This window comes from Cucurbita maxima, unplaced genomic scaffold (assembly GCF_002738345.1).
Source record: "Cucurbita maxima cultivar Rimu unplaced genomic scaffold, Cmax_1.0 Cma_Scf00013, whole genome shotgun sequence".
Taxonomy (NCBI): Eukaryota; Viridiplantae; Streptophyta; class Magnoliopsida; order Cucurbitales; family Cucurbitaceae; genus Cucurbita; species Cucurbita maxima.
Window position 1 is genome coordinate 5,132,679 of NW_019272029.1, and position 20,659 is coordinate 5,153,337.

Consider the following 20,659-nt stretch of genomic DNA (forward strand, 5'->3'; position numbering starts at 1 on the left):
CTTAGATTGCTTGGAATTCTTGAGATGAAAAATTTAGTAGGAGAGGCTATATAATATAAACCAAACATGGTGATTTTTTAGATTTACTTTTAGAATATCTAAATATTTATTTTTCAAATAGATAGATACCTCTTTCTAAAATATCTAACTTTTTTTTTTTAAAATGAGCTTATTCCTAAAAGTTCAAATAAAAAAATGAATTTTCAAATTATAAAGTTGATGGTAATTCAAAGACAAAAGTAGAATAGAGACCAATTTAGAGAAAAATAATTTTTAAAAAAAAAGCCTCGGAAGACTAAGCATAGCATCCACAGAGAGCCGCATATTGATTTACAATTTTATTCCAACTACGCTACAGATTGCTATACAAATGGTGGGGGTAGAAAGGGGGAAATGAATATTATACTAAAACAACAGCCTTTAAATTTCTTTCTTTTGAGGGGGGGAAAAAAATGTAGCTGCTCTCCAGTATGTAAAGGTTGCAGTGGAGATGTAGCAAAAGAATTAGTCTTGAGTCGAGTCGACAGTTAGTTCATAAATTTCCTGCAATTTGGAGCTTTACAGTGGCAAGGGACTTTGAGTTCATCGGGTTCGTCGGGATCGAACAAGTAATCGTACCTGTTTGGTTTTTAGAGAGTGTTGAGTAAGCAAAAATTGAATTGAAGTTTGAAGTTGAAGAAGAATGTGTTCTTACGTGAGTTCTTCTCCAGCAGCTACATTGGTCTTGGCTATCAGAACTATTCGGCTTTCATTGCCACCAACACTCATGATCCTTGCATAGCAGTTTGGCATGCACTGCAACACACACACACACACACAGATCCCCTTTTCAGTCTCTTCCCACGTCAACAACCAAACAAACAATTACAAGAACTAATCCAGACTGCATTTGCATACCGAATGATTGATCAAGCGTGCTATATTCCCTTTTTCTGTGGCATCAATTACAGCTTCATCGCTGATTTTGAACAGCTGCAATAATAATGTAACCAGTTCAAGTAATTCCTCTAAAATACTTTAAATGCTTTTTCAAGTGTTCTAAAATTTTTCAAAGTTTTTCGAGTGGTCCGTCCAAGTTCCTCCAGTACTTGGGGAGTTATACTGTAATTCTCACATAAATATTCTATCAAATAGACCAAATTAGATTTCATCAATGGCAACACTTCATGCATAAATAGAAATGATTTATGAACTCACATAGCAATCTTTTCCTTCTAATTGGTACCGAGCCTCTCTCAAATCAGCTACACTGGGACGCACCTGCTCGCCACGGTATTCAACAACCTAAACATAGATTTGGCACCTTATACGTTAGATACCTAAAACTTGTGTATAAGATAAAAGCATAAAGGAACGCTGAAGAAGAAAACACAAAGTACAGCATTTTGTATTGCCAATGTAATTTTCAAAAAAGTCATTGAAACAGTTTGCACAAACTTTCTAATTACAGATACGTACACAAGAAATTAGCAACATCCTTACCATTTCTCCCTCTTGCACATTCCTACGAGCAAAGATGCCCCATCCATGAATTCCAGATTTACCTATACAGACCCGATCCCTCTCAGTTCTCTGAAGTCATTAAGGGAAATTAATCAAATAGCAACAAGATTTCAGTAAATATATGAAATATACAAAAAAGAAGTGATATTGCAAGAGGAGGTAGCATTTACCTGTAAATATTGAAGTCGTTCCTTGAATGAGGAAAAGGCCTTGGGGTCTGCTCGTTCCTTGTAAGAGAAAGCGAATGTATTTATTTAACCGCTTGAAAAGGACCTAATACTGTGAAGTTAAACTATCTAGGACAAGAATATTACTTTGTGTGTACTCAGGCTAATAATCTCATCCAATGGGTGATGGCTCGGCCCCATAAGTCGATGGAATATTGGTTGCGCTTCAACCATCTAGAAAAATACAGATAATAACGGTGAGGCAAAGAAATCACAAGTTAGTAGACACAGAATAGTTTCGGAGATGGTCAGTGGACAACCTTATCGGTTGATCGAACATAAACACGACATCTTGCTGCAGAATATGGTTCAAAATCATTAGTTTCAGAGCCTGAAGACCTTGACAGTTCTTCTATCTTTGATGTAACCGGCCTTGATCCCCTGTAACATCCCTTCTGCTTTTGAAGCAAGTTTCTGCCAGAAAAACCCCCAGAAGGACTACGCACCACTAAAACAGCATCAGGGTTTGGTGTTCTGCATGACAAAGAAGGATTTAGAGTCTTAGGATCCATATTGAATAAAATAGGAGGGAGAATAGAGAGAGTATAATAAAATGCAATAAAGCAAAAACCTGACCTATGAAAAGCGCAATATATCAGTTTTCTAGTCACTTGTCTCCCTTTCTCCTCTGAGCACTGCAACTGAAAGTGAATATACAACGAGTTAAGAAATTGTCAGCCAGTTGCACCTTCAAAAAAGGAAAAGAAAAACTTCCAAGCCCAGAAACAGAAATTAAATCTATTTCTAAAAACGAAGATGCATTAACATTAGAGAAGGTAAAAAATAATAATACCGTGTTAACTTGAAGAAGTATTATGTAGAGCAATGATCACAAATATCAACCATAAACAATTACCTCCATGGAGTATCCTGCTCTCGAAGCACACATTGTATGAAAATAAGTAGCACATTTGCAGCATTGCGCGCAGGAACCATGACTTTGCTTGCAAATTACACATCTCTGTTATCCATAAAAAGGAAGATCAACATTATTAATCCCATTGGAAATAAAAAAAATAAAGGGCTAAATATATTATTTTGTCATTTATGTATATGCCATTTCTCAATTTTATTTCTAAACTTTTAAAAGTTTCAATTTTATTCTTTATTTGTAACGTCTTGTAAATTTACATTTTATAATCTAAAAGAATGATATATGAAATTTTTTAAAAAGCTATATCTAATGAGGCTAGCTATTAGCATAATATTGATTTAGCTCCATTTTAAAATGGTAAAATTACCTTAAGAAAAGAATTCAACGGAATTCTAAAGATGCCAACAGCAGGCTCCATTTTTTCATGATTCAAGAAAACAACTTCAGGGCGAAACCAAGCACATGTGACATGAACCCAGAGTCCCTCAGCGTCAGTAGGCTTTAAAGCACCTCCTGTAGCAGCACACAATAATTAAATTTGTGTCCCATAATCATATTGCAAGACAGCAGAGGAAAAAATAGGCACAAGGCATACACGAGTAAAAAGTCTATAAAAGAAAATAAGCACAAGAATAGATTGAACGGGAAGGATATGTTTTTTATTATGAAGACAAACATGTCTGCATGAGAGGGAACACGGTGGGTGGGTGGGGAACTCTAGTTAAAAAGAAAAAAGAAAAAATCAAAGAAACTAGAACGTGAGACTCTGGTGGCGTAACTAACGAAAACAGGATGATTTTAATTTCAGGTTAATATTGCAAGGAAACAGAGTTCTCTGATAGGGTTTGCACCCCACGTAGGCCGCTGGGATAGCTCCTAATATCAATATCTCAGGGCTAGGGATGCGATACGGGGAACCTCTTAGTACGGGACTCAAATTCCTCGCATATCCCTAGTTTCTTTTTTATTTCCCCAGTTATTATCTTGATATTGGAACAACCAAACCTAGTATTGTAAGATTCTACAAATCCCGCTATCCTTTTCTTGAGCAATTTTATCTGCCACATGCCACAACTTCACTGAAAGAAAGTAGATTGTGACCCCCATACACAAGATAGATAAGGGGCGACCCTAAAAGTAGCACCCATCTGGCCACGTGAGGGCCAAGATTGAGAAGTGCCATGATGCAATCGAGCAGGACAGTGTGTCATTCAACACACCAAAAGTGTGCATTCAAGCTAAGCCAAGGCATACACAAAGTTTGAGAGAACGAGATGACACGAATGCTAAAGACAAACTCAAAAGTTGGGTAGGGTCTTGGGCCATAACCTCAGAAGTTGGGGTTTCGATATGCGACTCTGGAGTTAAGTTCATCTATATGAAAGATGAAAGCTCACCAAATTTAATGTCAATCTAATACTTGACGAACTATACATGTGGTCGTATGACCGCTAGCCAAAATGACGTCTACTCGAGAAGAATTGAAAATGCCTCTAAACATACTATAGGGGAGCTATGGTGTCAACTCTCCACCATCCCTGGGCCTTGTGGCCTAAGCGAGCTACCTTATGACACATACGCGCGTCACAATATGGACAAGCATTGCAAGACAAGTGTCTCAAGCATCTTCCTTTGATAAGAGTCTTTCAAGGATAGTACCAAATGGCACGGGTAAGCTGATATTGTGCCCCAACCCTTCTGTCAAATGTTGGATTATGCACTCGCTATTCGAAACAGATGCCATAAATGGTTTAAAATGGATATGGAAGAGTCCAATACCCAATAAAAATCCGGATGGATGGATGTTCAAGATGTCTAGATGAGATGGTTGACACATGGGTCAATCCCCAACTGAGGTGTCTGAGCAAGTCAAGATGGTCAAGTTGTCATGAGACATGTGATAGCATCACGATGCATGGGTCATGTTGTTGGGAACCGTGATGACGATGAGATGCAATATTGCTTAGGAGAGACCTTGGCCTAGAGTAGAGGCAAGGTTGAGTTGGATAATTTGGTCTAGTGTAGAGGTCGGCTAGAGTCGTAGACAATTGAACATGCACGCGCTGGCGGCATGTGTGGCCAAAGAAGCTTGAATTCCGCACAAGTTGCGTTCAATTGGCGAAGGGAAACCTCGCCTAAGGTCTGACGAAGCCACAAAGCTAGGCAAAAATGTGAATGGGGCTTGAGTTTATGCTTAAGGCTTGTTGGAAGCAAGGTCTAAGGCCAAGATTGAGAAGTGTCATGATGCAACCGAGGAGGACGGTGCAACATCCAACACACCAAGAGTGCATTCAAGCTAAGCCGAGACAAAAACAAGGTTCGAGAGAACGAGATGATATGAGTGTCGAAGACAAGCTCGAAGAGAGCTGAGTAGGGCCCCATACCATAACCACAAAAGTCAAGGTTTTGATGAGTTTCAACATACAACTATGGAGTTAAGTTCGTCTATAAGAAAGATGAAAGCTCACCAAATTTAGTGTCAATAAAAAACTCAACAAACGATGTACAGGGCCATATGACTGCCCGCTAAAACGACGTCTACTCAAGAAGGATTGGAAATGTCTCAAAATGTACTATAGGGAGAGGTATGGTGTCAGCTCTCCACCATACCTAGGCCCTGTGGCTTAAGTAAGCTATCTTGTGGCACATACATGTGTCAAAGTGTGAGAGAGCGTTTTGAGCGTGTTCCTTTGAAAAGGGTCTTTCAAGGACAATACCAAACACAGGCGTGCTAGTATTGTACCCCAACTCATATGTCGAAGGTTGGATTGTGCACCCGCTATCTGGAACAGATGCCGTAAATGGTTTAGCATGGACACAGGAGAGTCCAACACCATATGAAAACCTGGATGGATGGATGTTCAAGAAGTCCTTATGAGATGGTTGAAATGAGTCAATCCCAACGTATGTATCCGAGCAAGCCAAAATGGCTGAGCTGTCCCGAGACATGGGATGACATCACAATACATGGATCCTGTTGTTGGGAACCAAGATGACTAAGAGATGTGATTTTGTTTAGGAGAGACCTTGGCCTAGAGTAGAGGCAAGGTTAAAGCTAGATGACTTGGCCTAGTGTCAAGGCAAGTCAGCTAGAGTCGCAGACGATTGAACATGCACGCATAAGTAGTGTGTGTGGCCGAATAAACTTGAATTCCACACAAGTTGTGTTCGGTTGGTGAAGGCGAACCTCACCTAAGGTCCTAAGAAACTACAAAATTGGGCGACAAATGGGAATGAGCTTGAGTTCTCCCTTAAGGCTTGTCGTGAACATGTCAAGATCACGACGCCACACGATTAAAGAAGTATGACTATGACACTCGCATGCACCCAAGCACCTTAAGAACACTTGGCATCTCTTTAAAATGATAGCACACACGTATAATAAGCCTATTCCCACTCATCTCCCCTCCTTTTCAACTTAGCAGCCTTCAACCTCTAATTTGAGAAATATTTCCTAAAAGAGGACTTCTAAGGTTAAGAGTCTTAAACTTATAGCCACCTTAATTGTGAAAGTTCAAATATAAAATTGATCATTTGCGAAAAATGCAGAAACATGGACGTCCCAGAAATGAAATGCAATATACGCACCCTTCACAGGACAAAGGCAACACTCTCTGTTGGCATCTGGTGTTTCACAAGCTCTGCATACCCATGATGTAAAATCGTTATAATCTTTCGCCCCATAGCATTCCTGGTGGACAGCAACTTGGCATCTATAAAAGAAAGGAGAATGATTACAGTTCAATTATTTGGGGCTCATAAATATACACGTACGAATGTGTTGAGCATTAACCGTTAGAAATCTCAGCAATGAAATTACTAAATACGATTAATTCTAAACAGTACCACCCTTTATCCAAAAGCATAGCTTTGATGGAGAGTGGGCATACAAGATAACAGACCAATAGAAAATCCTTACTTTTCAGATGTGGAATCAAACTTTACTTTCAATTCACAACACAAACAAATGGACAATAGAAAATCCTTACTTCTCACATGTGGGATCAAACTTTACTTTCAATTCACAACACAAACACATCGACAATTAATTTTGAAATGGTGATGAAAAAATATGCGATAGTATAAATCTAGAACCAGTGGTGGTAAATGGTACTACATATTCATAATCTCAAGAATTTCAAACTGTGAAGTTCGTTTCCATTTTAAATATATGCATAGTACAAAATTGTGCAGATCGTGTTAATACCTGTTACAGATGATAATTTTGTTTTCTTCCCAATCTTCAACCCATCTACAAATAGCACACCTCTCTGTCGTCCATTTTGCATAAACAGGTTCATAATTCTCTGTTACAGCAAAGATAAATTTAAAAACGTAAGAAAGAAAAGAAGAAAATTCTTCACAAGTCAAATATTTTGAGGAAATATATACCACTTAATAAGGTGCTTAGCTGCTGGTTATCCAATTTCGAAACCTTCAAGGAATCTTTGCCATTTGTGTTGAACTCTGCAATCTGAAATCTCATTGATGTCAATAAGAATAGCGTATGGCGCAAGTACAAGACAATGACTAAAATCTAAAAAATAAAAAGGAAGGATTGAGGAGTTAATACGAACCCATTGTTCCAGAGGTAACATTGTAGCCTTCACTTTAACACTATATTTCCATTTCTTTGCTCTGCATCCAGTGTGCTTTTCCCATTCACTAAGTCTTTGTTTTCTTGGCCCACAAGAACCGCACTTACAGACAACCCTAAAAGATATAGGAATTGAGGTCACAATTTCATCATCTTAAACAACCTGCCAAAACATTAAAATGATGTGCAACTCTAAATCTTTCGTGGAAATGTCATTTAATGTTACGTTCACAGGACTTGGACTTACAAATGTAAATTAGGAATGTAAGCTCCTTCCATGCCATTGCACACCACTGTTATCTTATCTGGAATAGAAGTCACCGCACCTTTGTCCGTGGAACTGGTTTAAATAAAGTGTCAGATAACTCACATCAAAGGTATAAAATTTAAGATCAGAAAATAGAAACTGATAACATGAAAAAGTTCCTACTACTTCCTAATGGCATCGGATTCATGAGAGATTCATAGCAGAAAAGTAAAGTGGAATTTCACACCCCTCTCTCTTAACCAAAGTATATTAATATGTCAACATATTTACAGGATAATGAAGTCATAATAACTAAGAAATAATAGAAAAGAAGTTTGTAGTGCTCACTTGACTGTTGATTGACAATTTTCAACATGCGGTGATTCTAGATTGAATTTGATCTTACAATCAGGGCAATAGTATTTGCTGTGCTCCAAATCCTTCAAACACGACAAGATTACCAATTACACATTCCTAAACTTGGGAAAAAAAATATGTGTCCGTATTTGAGGTGCAGAAGGCATACCTTAAATAGCTTGCCAGAAATTTTGTCGCACTCAGCATGCACCCATACATTACAACCATCACAGCATACCTAATTCGACAACAAACAGTCAAATACGATCAGATAAAGAACGAAGAACGAAGAACGAAGAACGCAGTTAACAAACAGATGGATATGAACTAATGACAAAATATTCTTACCCAATTTCCACCATCAGAATGGAGCCACACTTTCTTGCATATGCCACAATATTGTTTCGATTGTCTTAACTGTACATATGAGAATTATTAGATAAAAAACTATTTTTCTGTTTCATTATTTCCTCAAGATTGGCAAGGAACTAAAATATCTTGAAAATAAGCATCTCCAAACCTTATTGCAATGTTTGCATAAAAGTTGTGTGGCAGAATTCAGGCCCTTCGCTTTCTTGAGCGTCTTACAAAGCGATAACAAGCCACATCCGTCACAAGGTCTCGAACCTTTGTTGACTACTTTCTGTAAAATAAATTAACTATTAAGAGTGAACACAGTTTATAAAATCAGCCTGTAAGAATGTGCAAATTATGGATTAGCATACACTGAAGCAAACATAAAAGACAGTGTTAAGAACAAAAACACGTCAAACAACAAAGGCTAAAACAAATGTAAACATTGAGTATAAAGATCCTTATGGCCACACCACAGCACTAAACTCCAGAAAGATTGCCCCCCAAATTCCTAACCTTTTTTGGGGCAAATTAACCTTTTTTTTTTTGGCTGAAAAGTACGAAACCAACTCTAAAGAATCTTGCCTTCTCGGAATAGTATTCCAGATCCTGGTTTGACGTCGAAGCATCAGGCAGCTCACTGAAATCTGCTTCTTGAAGAGACATTAATGTACTTCCCACGCCAGCGTCCACGAAACCATCCTCTGCCAATATAGCCTCCTCCATAGCCGACTGGAAATCACTTGGCTTGCTCTTGTACAATTGTTTCTGCCCTTTGAATCTGATGAACAGGGAGATTTTCCGATCATTGTACATCATTTTTTAGAAAAATACAAACAATTGACTGAAATAGTTGGCTACACACCTTTCCAAGAACTCCAAAAAGGGGTATATCATCCCTTGTTTCGCCCATGCGTAGTCCTGTGAATTATACACTTAGTAATAAAGAATTAACGAACGCGTCAACTGAAATTATTACAACCATATTCAAGGATCGACAAAATTACCCTCTGAGTTCCATTTTTTGAGTATCCAAAAAACATCACACAGATAGAGCCTGGGACGCAAGATTTTAGAACCGCTTCCGGAGCCTGCAACAAGGGATCGATAACTACCGCTGGCCAAGCAGGGTATCTTTTCCCACACTTCGCCCAAACTAAATCTCCCAAAGCAAACTCCTCTGGCTTGTAAATATGCTTCCTCCTTTCAGAATTTGTATCTGTCTTCGTGCACGTATAAGTTAGCGTCGTGGGTTTCTCTTCTTCTTTCAATGGCAGCACAGTTTTTGAACTAAAATATCCTGAACCATTCAAATTAGAGAACCCCACAAAACCACCTTCTTTCTCCTCCTCCTCCTCACTTTTACCTGGTGAATCCCACTCTGAATTCTTCAACCTGTAATTATCCTTCCACCGCTGTTGTTTCGATAGTGCCAATCCCTTATTTCTTATTCTGGGTTCTGCTGAGACACCATCTTCATCTTCCTCAGTGCTGGAATCCGTAAAATTAACCTTCGATCCTTCATTCTTCCATACATGAAGAACCGAATCACTGAACCTAGAAGGCAGCATCTGAATTCTTCCTCGCGACGACTTCAACAGTGGGGGTCGTAATTTCTGGATGCTGCTGTTCAATACTCGCTGGCCATTCAATTGATTTGAACTTCGCTCGAATTCCTCTCCCCAGTAGAACCCATCGTTGTACCAAGAACCCGAACCAGTACTAAAATCCTCAACCTCGCGTTGGAGGCTACAAGAATAGTACCCATCCGTCCGCCGTTTCTTAGAATTCACGGAATACATATAATCAGCAGAATCGGGCTCCTCAAGCTTGCAACGTTTGAGATTCGGCGTCTGGAATTTCATAGTTCGCTTGATGATCATCTTGTTAAGAATATTAAAACCCAAATTCCCAGAGAAAAACAATGCGAAGCCCTAATTATATGTTCTTCCTCCACGAAAAGGAAACGTACAGTGGGCAACGTCGAAGGATTTCTCCATCCACGATTGAACTCCGCCTCATGCCCACTCCACGCGACACATATACTGGAACATACAGAACCGAAAAATAGGAATAAACAAATTAGGAAAGAGAAAAGAGGCGGGCGATGTGCAAAAGATTGTATTCATTTTTGGCTCCACATCAAATTGTGGAAAGCGCGGGAGGGAGACGATTCGGAATTGCTCCACGTTGAAGCGCCAATTCCAAACTCAAAACGAAATTTCTTCTTTTGTTTTTAAAATTTATATATTATTTTTTTAATCTTTTCTGGAGTTTGAAAAGGAAAAGTGTGGAAGAAGGTCCAGGGTAACCATGGACATTCCGTACTTCCCTACCACATGCCTGGGCTCACTTCCAAGTCTTATTTACATAGACAAACTATTTTCAGGATTTCACGCTTCCAATATCTTAATATTTTCATACAATTTTACGTCTTTTGGCCCAAAGCAAGACAAGGTTGTCTAATGTTGTTAGTTGTTGTGACATTGATACTAAGTTTTTCTTTATGATCAATACATGATAGAGATTATATACTCACACCGTGTCAAATTTATTACCTAACACGATTATCTATATGGACTTTCGACAATAGTGAGTTGTTGGTTGTACATACCACACGACTTCCTTTTTACTCTTTCTTGTCTCGCAGTTTTCTCTAATCGCTAGTCATGTGGTTTGAACATTTAAAATCAATATTCTAGTCAATTTCATAATCGACATGCTCTCTCATTATTGCTATGAGTGCTAATTGTCCTCTTTTAAGACACGTCTATATCTTTTCGATAGTGGGCATATCGAACAAAATTAGGAACCTCTCAGTAGGGTCCATTTCACTGGAGTAGGTGATAGTTGTGGAGGGTATGTGGTAATATAGGAAAATAAAAATTGAACCCTAAAATGGATATGATGGAGGTTAGTAGTTCTTGGAAAATGGCCACTAAACCCAATGCCGATTGAACAACCTTGTGAGCTATGAATGATCCCATCATGTGTGGATACCATGGAGAAGCACAGTCAACAATTTCTCTCCCAATTTTGCAACCAAATACCCTATGGACAAAGCCATAGATTGGATTGAGCCAAAATCAGACTTCCATTGAAACTAAAATGTCGTGAGGAAGTGAAGAAAAAAACGCCCATCGAAGGGAAGAGTTCTACAACCTTGATTTGGAGTGAAAACGATCGGACCCTCGATGCATTTGAGCTTCGTATTCGGTAAGTTTTATCCGTGAACTTTTTTTTATGAAATTTACTTCATACAGTGTAACAATTGAAAAGATTGTTGTTCCTTTAGTTTCGTGGGGACGTGGGAAACATGTCTGGAAGGGAAGTTCCCTATTCGAGTCTATAAGTACATTTTTGGACATTTTTGGACATTTTTGGTTGAAATTATCTAGTTTTTTACCTTATGTACGTTGGGTGATCATTTATTCATGAATTACATCTCCAATCATGTAGTGTGCAGATGCATACATTTACGATATTTTGTTCGTGTTCCTTTCCTTTTGCCTCTTTAGATTGTGTGAGCATGTGCAAGCTCATAATTATATTTAGGAGTACGATAACGGTACTTTCTTAGTAGGTATTTGTGCATGTGTGAGTCGTGTATAGAGAAGTATTGCACATCTATATGCTCAAGAATGAAAGTAAAACCCTAGGCAAATGATTGGGGAGATCCCACCATCATGCAACGACGAACTTCAACTGCGAAGAGGTTGGACTTGTATAGCAATGCCCAAGCAAAACCGAAATTCATGAAGTTGTTTGGGCCAAGTAAAGTAGAGAAATTATCACAGGTGGGAAGATGAAGTCACTGCAAACACCCCTTTGGCGAATATCTCAATTCCCTTGCTTCCCAACACTTTGGAAGTGTTAGCTGATAAGTTTTACGAGCTAAATCCTTCAATTTTGATAGCAAAAATAGCATCGAATTAACATTATATTTGTTACTAAGTTGTAACGATACATAACCAAAATTCAGATTGAGATTTGAAATCCAGATTCAGTACCTAATAACTCCGACATTCCCTTTCATCTCATGCGACATGTAACATTCTTTCCTCTTCGTTTCTTCGTTTCTAATAGTGATAAAATCATAATATTTTTTTAACACACTTTTATTCAGACTTTCTTTTCTTTCTTTCCATTTTCGAAGCTTGATATGAGAGCTGCTCAAAGTTATGGAGACCTGACAGCATTCGTTAAATTCAGGGAAAAGAATCCAAAAACAAATGTTACTCCTATTTTCTAAGGATTTTCAAATACTAAGTTTTGGACTACAAAAATCACAGACTCTTAAATCACCAGAAAGAAGTACCAGTCCATCCATCTCTAATAATAGCAGATGAAACATCACAAGTAAAAATATTACCCAAAACCAGACATTATTAGAAAGCTCAAGATACTAAAGGGACAATTTCCTTATTCTCTGGCTCATTGTTATATAACATAAAAAAAAAAAAAGTTCTAATCAACTTGATCAAGAAATACAAAAAGAGAAGTTTATGGGTCAAACATAAACGAAATAATCAGTGGTATACACTTTTTAAACTACCCTACCAAAATCACTGCTATCACTATCCCAAAGCCAGAAATCAACTTATCTTTGAATGCTGTGATCCGATTTCCAACTATATAATGAAGAATCACTTTAAGAACTGCTTAATCTTTCACCAGATGTTTATCATGCCTGCACATCAAGAAATACCATATAATAATAAGCCATCAATCAGTCAAACAATCTAGTATCAAAAGAGCTTAAAACTATAAAATTTCCCAACAAGTATTTTTATTATCATTCAAATCTTGCTAATACAAAAGATTATAACCTTCTATTTTAGAGGATTTAAGCCCACCAATCTAATTACCAGCAAACTACTTCAACCCAATTACTAACCAATTAACAACTAACAAACTCAAACCTATGATGTGGCAGCACCAAACTAAAGCCTATGTACAAAGTCCAGCATATGAACACCATCTGTTTCATTTTAGAAAAAACTAACTATTGAACCCAAAACTTTGACCCCCATGATAATTAGATTTTTAACATTGGGATAGCATTTAATTAGAAACAGAAAAGAGCTGTCTACTTCCATTAATCTATATGATTCAAGCCTAAGAATTCCTATAAATAACTCGATGAAAGATTTTGTTTACTCCCCCAAAAAAGAAATGTTCACATACAAGATGATAAAAGTCTTTTTATGGATTGCATTTAGAAAACAAACCTCAATTTTCTCAGAAGTTTGTTTGAATCGTGAAAGTGACAAGGCAGGGATGATACGTAAACATGAAGCCAGAAGATATCTAGCCCCAGTTACTCCATTTGCTCACAGGACATAATATCAGCAATATCCTTGCTATCTTTGAACAATCTGCTTGCAAGAATGACACAACCTATAGCTATGTTGCACTAGCTGTACATTCTTTGCTTGCTGAATAGCTGGTAAACTTGGGAAGATCACTTCCTCTAACCACTCTGTTATAATTTGCTTTGAACAACTGTGAGCCATAAGGACGATTTAGCAAACTAATTGGCACTCTGAGAGTCTGTTTCCGGTTTCTTCTTCCCCTTATCAAAATGCTGAAGGTTTTCTCACCATCGACACTTTCTCTACTACTTGCTGCATTTCCATTTAAAATGGATTTTTGTACGGGTTCAACAGTTGAAGTTTCAACCATGCATGGATTTGAATGACACTTTTCTTCCACACTCTCCAAACCAATCTCAGCACCTCCATTTTCACTAACCATACCCTCAGATGCCAGAGAATTATTCTCCTTTCTAGCTTCTCCTAGTCTGTCAATATCTGCTGGCAGAACTTTCGAAGATTCATCAGAATTAACATTCAAATCTTTCATGAAATCACTAACAGGATCGACAAGTGATGGAACAGAAAACTCAGGTGGATGGCTGCCAGGCCAAACTGCGCGTGAAACACAGTCTGATGTGTTGGTGTTCATGTTACACTGCCAAGTAAAAGGATTGGGATGAAAAGCACTAGTGGTTACAGGAAATGTACTGGTTGGTACTGGTTGGGAATAACCAGGTAAAGATAAAGGCCGAGTGTAAGTTGGTATCGCCTGTGGTTGGGAATAAGGAGGGTACATGAAGGGCATGGATTGCATCATGCCAGGAGTCGGTGGAGGGGATGGGTATGGTTGGTGAGGAGAGGAGCATAATGGATTAATTGTTGGCAACACTGAAGCAGGCCCTGGGTGAATATTCATGTTTACTGGCCAAGGTGCAATAGGTGAAATGGCACGGGGACCAGCAGGAATTGTTATGTTCATGGCTACAGGTGCAGAACGCATGATAACTGGTGATGGGTTAAATGGAGCTGCAGAAGCAGATAATTTCTTATTATTGAGTCCTTGAGTCTCGCCAGAACTTATAACTAACGACTTGTCCTTCAAATCCTCAACTTGTTCAAGGGAGGAGTCAAAATTGTCTGATTCAAAGCCGTTTGGTAGATCCTCCACAGAGGGTCTACTTTCAGAAGATCCAACAGGATAGGACATTCTATCATTGGGTACATATACATTGTCCTCCACAACTCCACTCACATCAACAACACAAGATTGAAGTCCTCCCAAAGTCTCAGATACCATATGAGAAAGGTTATTTTCCACAGCCTGTCCTGCCTGAGTTACGTCATTATTCTCAACTTGTTTTTCCTCTTTCAAGAAATCTGACGATTCCACAATAGAAATATCAGAAATTCCCTTCATTACACTTGATTTTTCTTCATGTTTCTCAACTACGAACTCCTCATCACCAGGTGTATCACTCTGAGATACCCTGACCTGCAACATGGCAATAGTACCTGGTGGGGCTACAGCCACTTCCTTGTATGAAGGTGATTTTCCAAGGCTGATTATTGTATTCTTCAATGAGCTAGAATCGATTGGAGTCGAGGATCTACCAGGTTCTACTGCAGACCCAACCTTGTCGCCAATGTCAGGCACCACTGCTGTATCAGTTTCTGTAGATAAGGGAATAGACTTAACCCTATAAGTCAAAGTTTTGACTATTCTCCTACCAAATTTGGAACCTTGATACGAGTTCATAGAATGATGATCTGTATAACTTCCATGGGATATTGTTCTTTTCTTTAACACGTATAATCGACTGTTTGGATTATTGTTCTTCAGTTTATGAGATTCACCGTCAACATCTATATTCATCTTCGGGTAACTAAAGACCTTGCCAGAAGTGGCTCGACGTTGCTTTAGCTGCCGCCCATATGACCCAGCTGATCTTGGCCTTTGAACTGGTTGCCATCCATCTTCTCCTTCAGGGTGGAGTTCAGATGTGACATCGTCTTCTATTTTCGGCCTTTCCTCAGCAGCTTCCTCAGTAACAGGCTGCTGGGCTTCAACTGGTGTGGTAGTCTCCTCATCTGTACTTGGATCATCTCCTGGTCCAAGTGCAAGTGTCACTTCATCAGAAACCTCTTTTGAGGTCTCTTGTGGAGATTCTTCGCCATGTGCCATGCTTGTACTATGGTCAGATCTTCCCTTTAACTGCAAGGTAGAAAAGCACAATGAGATGAATAACCAAACTACGTATACCAGTCTCTGTTTATTAATAAATGATAACTAAAACTACAGCTATTAGGACTATATGATTTTTGCTCAAGAGAGAAAATATGATGTTCAAACTAAAATAAATGTATGATTCAAAGAAAAGGCAAGGCTTCATCTGAAGAGACATTCTATAATAGCTATCCCACTTATCATCTAACATTGAGGTAAGCATCGTCAAAGAAAATTAAATATTCCTGTCCCGATCTTGTCAAAATTTCCCATTTCCAACATGGTTAGGGGCAGACAGGCTGACTAAATAAGTAACTAAGGTTTCCAACCAAGGATCATCCATTTCTGAAACTAACGGTATATGAGTCATCTTAATTGATTCCATATCTAATCGAACAACTATGACAAACATTGCATAAGTAAACTACCTTCACAATATAGTTTTTCCTCTTTGCTGCTGCATCCCTCTCTTTGGCATCATGACTGGGATTAATATAGTCCAGCAAATCTGATACACTGCCAAGTTTGAAAGAAGAAACAATAACTTTTGAGTTTAACAACAAGTAGGTTGGGAGATTTGAACTTCTGACCTCTTAAGTCAAAGATATATACCTAAATCAATTGAGCTATATTTAGGTTGACGAAAAATAAACAATAACAATATGCTCTAAAGTAATATTCATCAACTTTATTCTTTTTAACAAATTGTATAACCACAAAAAGTATGTACAGCAGGACAAAGAAGGAAATTAAGTTTTAAATTACCCAAAAAGGGGGAGACACAATGTCAAAAGTTTTAAATCTCAAATTATGAGGCTATAATGCAAGGCAACGGGGAAAATTAGTAGGAGATTTCAGGGTTAAATTTGAGAGAATAAGGGTAGGGTAGGGTTTGAGTGGCATTGAAATCCGAAAATGCATTCCCATCCTGCTCAAAAAGAATATCAGAGAGAGAGGGTAATATAGTACGCCAGAGGATCAGACTCAACACCACAAACTTCGACAGAAATAGTAATAGTTTAAAAAAAAAGTTGCAATTGAACTTCACGCTGGTAAGAGGTTACATGCTTACAGAAGCTGTGATTGAGAAAAGGAAACCTAAATAAATTTAAAACAAAGCAAAAAAAAAGAAACACATCAGGCTTAAATTAGGACTTGAAAATCCATTTCTTATTCAATCACGCTCCCAAATATAACTCTAAATCACACTAGAAAACAGAGATGGGGTGAAAATAGAACCCAATAAACAAATTATAAATAGAATTCTTATCAATTGCTGAAGGAATTTATGGAACGTGTCTTTAGATGAAAACAAAGAAATAAAACAGAGACAAGTCAAAGAAAATGCTGCTACATGAGATGACAAAATCCATTTTCTCTAAGGCATTCAAACCACATTTGCATTTAGTACAAGATGCACATCAGAGTTCAAGAATAGCCTATAAAACATTCTTTCTTTCCATAACAAAACACGACTACATGAGCTTCTATCAACTTAATCCTCTCAACATCAATCTTGTAGATGTGGTAAGATTCTTGCCATAGTATGCAAAAGATTCTAGAAAAATGAATGTTCAAAAAAGAAAATACTTCCCATTATTGACAAACACTAGTACACAAAAATTAGCTTGTTCCAATCTCAGCCATCCATAATACATTTGCATGCATAATCCACAGATGTATGCAATAAAAAAATTAAATATTTTAAAAGAAAATAAAAAGAAAGACATCACAGTTTTAAACCTGTAAAATTAACCAATATAGAGTATCTACATTACAGTCTCACTATTTGTCAAAATGACCTGACCTGCAGGTCAAAAATCAGATTATGCCGCTTACCTTAAGTGGCCTTTACATGCTATTGATGCATCAGGCTTCCGAGTACCATTCCTTGCAGCTTCCTGTTGTTCAAAAGCTTTGGACTCAAAGTATTCTAGCCAAGCAGCAGCATCCTGCAGGATTAAAATCTAACATGAGCGACCAATAGCATAATTTTGAAGAAAGGTTAAAAAGGAACTATTTGACACAGCCAATAGGGGTCAGCTTCCATCATTCATAGTTTTACACGATTATCAGTGTATACTGATAACAATAAACAGAAAGCAACAAGGTTATGGCCGTCTTAGATGATTCCAGATATCTTGAACTTACTTGAGTGCGTAGATCATCTGGGCCCAGCTTTGCTCGCAGAATTTGCAAGGTTGTCTGCTCATGTTGAACACTTAAAGGGTACGCTTCCATAAGTGAGAGTGCGATGGCTATAGCATGGTAACTTGCTGCAGTCTGAAGAAATTAGGAAAACTAAATCAGAGCTCGATATACCTCATGACCACGCTTAAATAGTGCCTAGTATATTTGCATGTGCATATAACATGCAAATGTGATACGAGCCAAAAAGTTTTCATCTTTTAATGGGCCAATAATTCGTGTACCAAAATTTTTATCAATCATGCAAATATTTCAGAGTAACAACTAAGATATAAAATCAGGCAGCAAACTGAAAAGAAAGAGAACCTCTAGAATAAAAAATACATAAATTCCTTCTGCCGAATATAAAAAGTCTAAACTATCTCATTCAGAGTTACAGGGGGCTTATTATTGTGATTTTTCATTTTTCTTCTTTACTTTTTGGTTTCGTTTTTTTAGATACCCATGAAACCGAATCAGCTTACATGTATCTTCACTAATATCATAGAAAAACTGACTAACCGTACAACATTTGGTTGCTATGTAGGATTAATATCCTAGTATGTGGTTGTCAACATGTTCACCACTATCGGTCAGATCATTTGTTGTAGGACGAAATGATGCAGGTTTGAACATTTATTATGTACAAGTATGGGTTAAGGGGAAAAGAACGGAAAATAATGATCAAAGAATAAGAGCTACAAAGCAACAACATTAAAGCCTACGCCATTGTGCAAAAAATTTCCCACGAATAAAGTATGGTCCTTTAGTCATGGCCAATTACAGTGAGAGCAAAATATCCTAATAAATATTGCTTAGGTATTAAATAAATTTATTTTTTTCTATAAAATAGGGAGAAAATTAAAATAAGATCGAAGCAAAACCTGAATATGATCTGGGCCAAGTAATCTTTGGTTACACTTGAGAGCTTTGTGGAGATATCTGAGGGCAACATGCACATTTCCAAGCCCTTCCTCCATCATAGCCACATTGATGTATGTTGCAGCAGTGTTTGGATGAGAGGGACCACAAGTGAGATGTAAAAGATAGAGAGCACGTTTTACATACCTAAATTTTTGAAACAAGAAACATCTTTCATTGATACGTCAAAAACCTTTAGGAAAATCAATGTGTATTATAAAAAATATATACATGTATATATTTAACATTTGATTTCAACTGGACACGTAATGTAAGTCACAATATGGATATATTCCTTCTGAACAGCTCCAAATTATTAACTCATTCAGTCATTCTAACGTGGCCATGAATAAGAATATTGATTGGAAAGAGAGAGAGAGAGAGCGTTAGCATGCGGCTTTATAAATATATTAGATAATTTAAAAATTAATAACAAATCATAATTAAAATTTCTATAACCCTAGACACAATGTGTAAAGTTCGTGAATCTATAGTAGTGAGGACGACATACTTAAGAGCTAACTCTGTATGCTGAAGTCGGTAATAGAAAACAGCTAAATCCCCATAACTTTTCATTGTATCTGGATGATCAAGTCCCAATTCTCTCTCATTGATATCCAGAGCTTTTTGCTGGTAAATAGTAGCCTATAATGGAAAACCAATGAATTAGCTTTTCACCTCAATACCTTCACAAAAAAAAATTATGAAAATGGAAAAATAAGATAGAACACAGAGAAGGTGACATGCATGGTCCAATAAGATGCATAACAATACTTTAGAATGAATTAACTACCTGATTGAAATCACCAGTGTGATACAAAACTACCGCAAGGAGGCTGTAAGCTCCAGCTGTCATGCGATGATAGGGACCACAAACTGCAACGAGTTTTGCGAGTGCCTGAGGTAGGAAAGGAAGAAGCAAGCATGAAATTCAATTAATTCATGCTATTAAACACATTTGCAACTTATGATATAAAGGCCTCTAAGAGTACTTGATTTCAAGAAATGCACATGTTACAGACCCTCTTACCCAAAAGACACCAAGGAAAAATAAAACCACGATTGTGAGTGCCATACCTTTGTACCGTAGGTTACAGCATCTTCAAGTTTTCCTTTATCTAAAGCTGTTTTCGAAGATTCTAAAAGCTGCCTTCCATCTGCGGACGAACATGCTGCTTGCTGAAAAAGTTGGCATGACATTCAATTCAACTCAAACGTTCTTATTTTCGAAGTGCTACTAAAAAAATATATCCTACGGTTAGGTATCCATTCAATCACCTTATGCACTGGGACCAGGCTTACAACATCTGATTTTTGGAACGGAAATGAAGAATCCATATCAAAATCTCGTGGAACCAGCTCAATACCCACCTAAAATTTAAATAAGAAAAACATTAGAAACTGGAGGTCAATTATCATATTATAACATGCACATACTTTTTTGATAACCTCAATCCTATAAGTATCTTAGAGTGGCATAAAAACACTCCTTATCTAATACATCAGAAGAAGCTCATGGCCACCCAAGAACTCTCAAAGTCAAGGCCTCCGCCTCCAATTAGAAGATGTCCTAAAGAATTCCTAAAATTCAGTCCAGATATTATAGTCTGGTCTCATACAAGAAAAGAAACTAAGACATTCCCCTCAAACTCGAGGACTTTTAAACTCAAGGCAGCCTGTAATAGGAAATAACCTTCAGCCATTTGACTTAATGCTCGGGGTATGAAAACTAAAATTTATTACCTTTTTTCCAGCCCTAACGTCAAATACTCACAGATATTTCACTAGCAGAATTGTATACCTTTCAAAAAAAAAAAAAAAAAAAAAAAAAAAAAAAAAAAAAAAAAAAA

At 37.6% G+C, this 20,659-nt stretch overlaps 3 protein-coding genes across 5 annotated transcripts in view; all 3 read right to left on the bottom strand.

Annotated features, from left to right (window-relative positions):
* Positions 1–20,659, bottom strand: part of LOC111488654 (probable inactive purple acid phosphatase 29) — a 421,893-nt gene that overhangs the window by 350,200 nt on the left and 51,034 nt on the right. The gene's annotated exons all lie outside the window — the stretch shown is intronic.
* On the bottom strand, positions 303–10,380 carry LOC111488530 (histone-lysine N-methyltransferase ATX3-like). Of its 3 annotated transcripts, XM_023136303.1 has the most exons (23): positions 9,167–10,378; positions 9,025–9,080; positions 8,745–8,940; positions 8,326–8,448; positions 8,154–8,222; positions 7,975–8,043; positions 7,797–7,888; positions 7,449–7,541; positions 7,182–7,317; positions 6,997–7,078; positions 6,812–6,911; positions 6,193–6,317; positions 2,972–3,117; positions 2,587–2,691; positions 2,307–2,371; positions 1,991–2,204; positions 1,818–1,904; positions 1,674–1,730; positions 1,483–1,572; positions 1,198–1,284; positions 898–972; positions 695–795; positions 303–618 (listed from the first exon to the last, which is right to left on the bottom strand). In XM_023136303.1, the coding sequence occupies exons 1-23, from the start codon at positions 10,040–10,042 to the stop codon at positions 528–530; spliced, it is 3,135 nt and encodes a 1,044-aa protein (XP_022992071.1). In that variant the 5' UTR covers positions 10,043–10,378; the 3' UTR covers positions 303–527. The 3 variants fall into 3 exon arrangements, 2 of the variants coding, with proteins under 2 accessions (XP_022992071.1, XP_022992072.1); XR_002719220.1 differs by lacking the exon at positions 303–618 and having other exon boundaries at positions 733–795; positions 1,483–1,544; positions 9,167–10,380; XM_023136304.1 differs by lacking the exons at positions 303–618; positions 695–795; positions 898–972 and adding an exon at positions 991–1,082 and having other exon boundaries at positions 1,137–1,284; positions 9,167–10,379.
* Positions 12,532–20,659, bottom strand: part of LOC111488515 (protein TSS-like) — a 15,932-nt gene continuing 7,804 nt past the window's right edge. Inside the window, exons 15-24 of the mRNA XM_023136279.1 lie at positions 20,088–20,180; positions 19,887–19,988; positions 19,603–19,707; positions 19,321–19,454; positions 18,773–18,956; positions 17,853–17,984; positions 17,541–17,653; positions 16,130–16,217; positions 13,391–15,689; positions 12,532–12,849 (exon numbers count right to left, since the gene is read on the bottom strand). Coding sequence (XP_022992047.1) covers positions 13,566–15,689; positions 16,130–16,217; positions 17,541–17,653; positions 17,853–17,984; positions 18,773–18,956; positions 19,321–19,454; positions 19,603–19,707; positions 19,887–19,988; positions 20,088–20,180 — 3,075 coding nt within the window. The 3' untranslated portion in view covers positions 12,532–12,849; positions 13,391–13,565. The remainder of the gene's footprint in view (positions 12,850–13,390; positions 15,690–16,129; positions 16,218–17,540; positions 17,654–17,852; positions 17,985–18,772; positions 18,957–19,320; positions 19,455–19,602; positions 19,708–19,886; positions 19,989–20,087; positions 20,181–20,659) is intronic.

Bases quoted from the DNA above. Each gene is read 5' to 3' on its own strand.
- LOC111488530 (XM_023136303.1), bottom strand. From the start codon at position 10,042: ATGATCATCAAGCGAACTATGAAATTCCAGACGCCGAATCTCAAACGT. The intron at 1,905-1,990 runs GTTGTCCACTGA...GTATTTTTCTAG, and splicing joins ATGTTCGATCAACCGATAAG to ATGGTTGAAGCGCAACCAAT. The intron at 1,285-1,482 runs GTAAGGATGTTG...ATCTATGTTTAG, and splicing joins ATGTGCAAGAGGGAGAAATG to GTTGTTGAATACCGTGGCGA.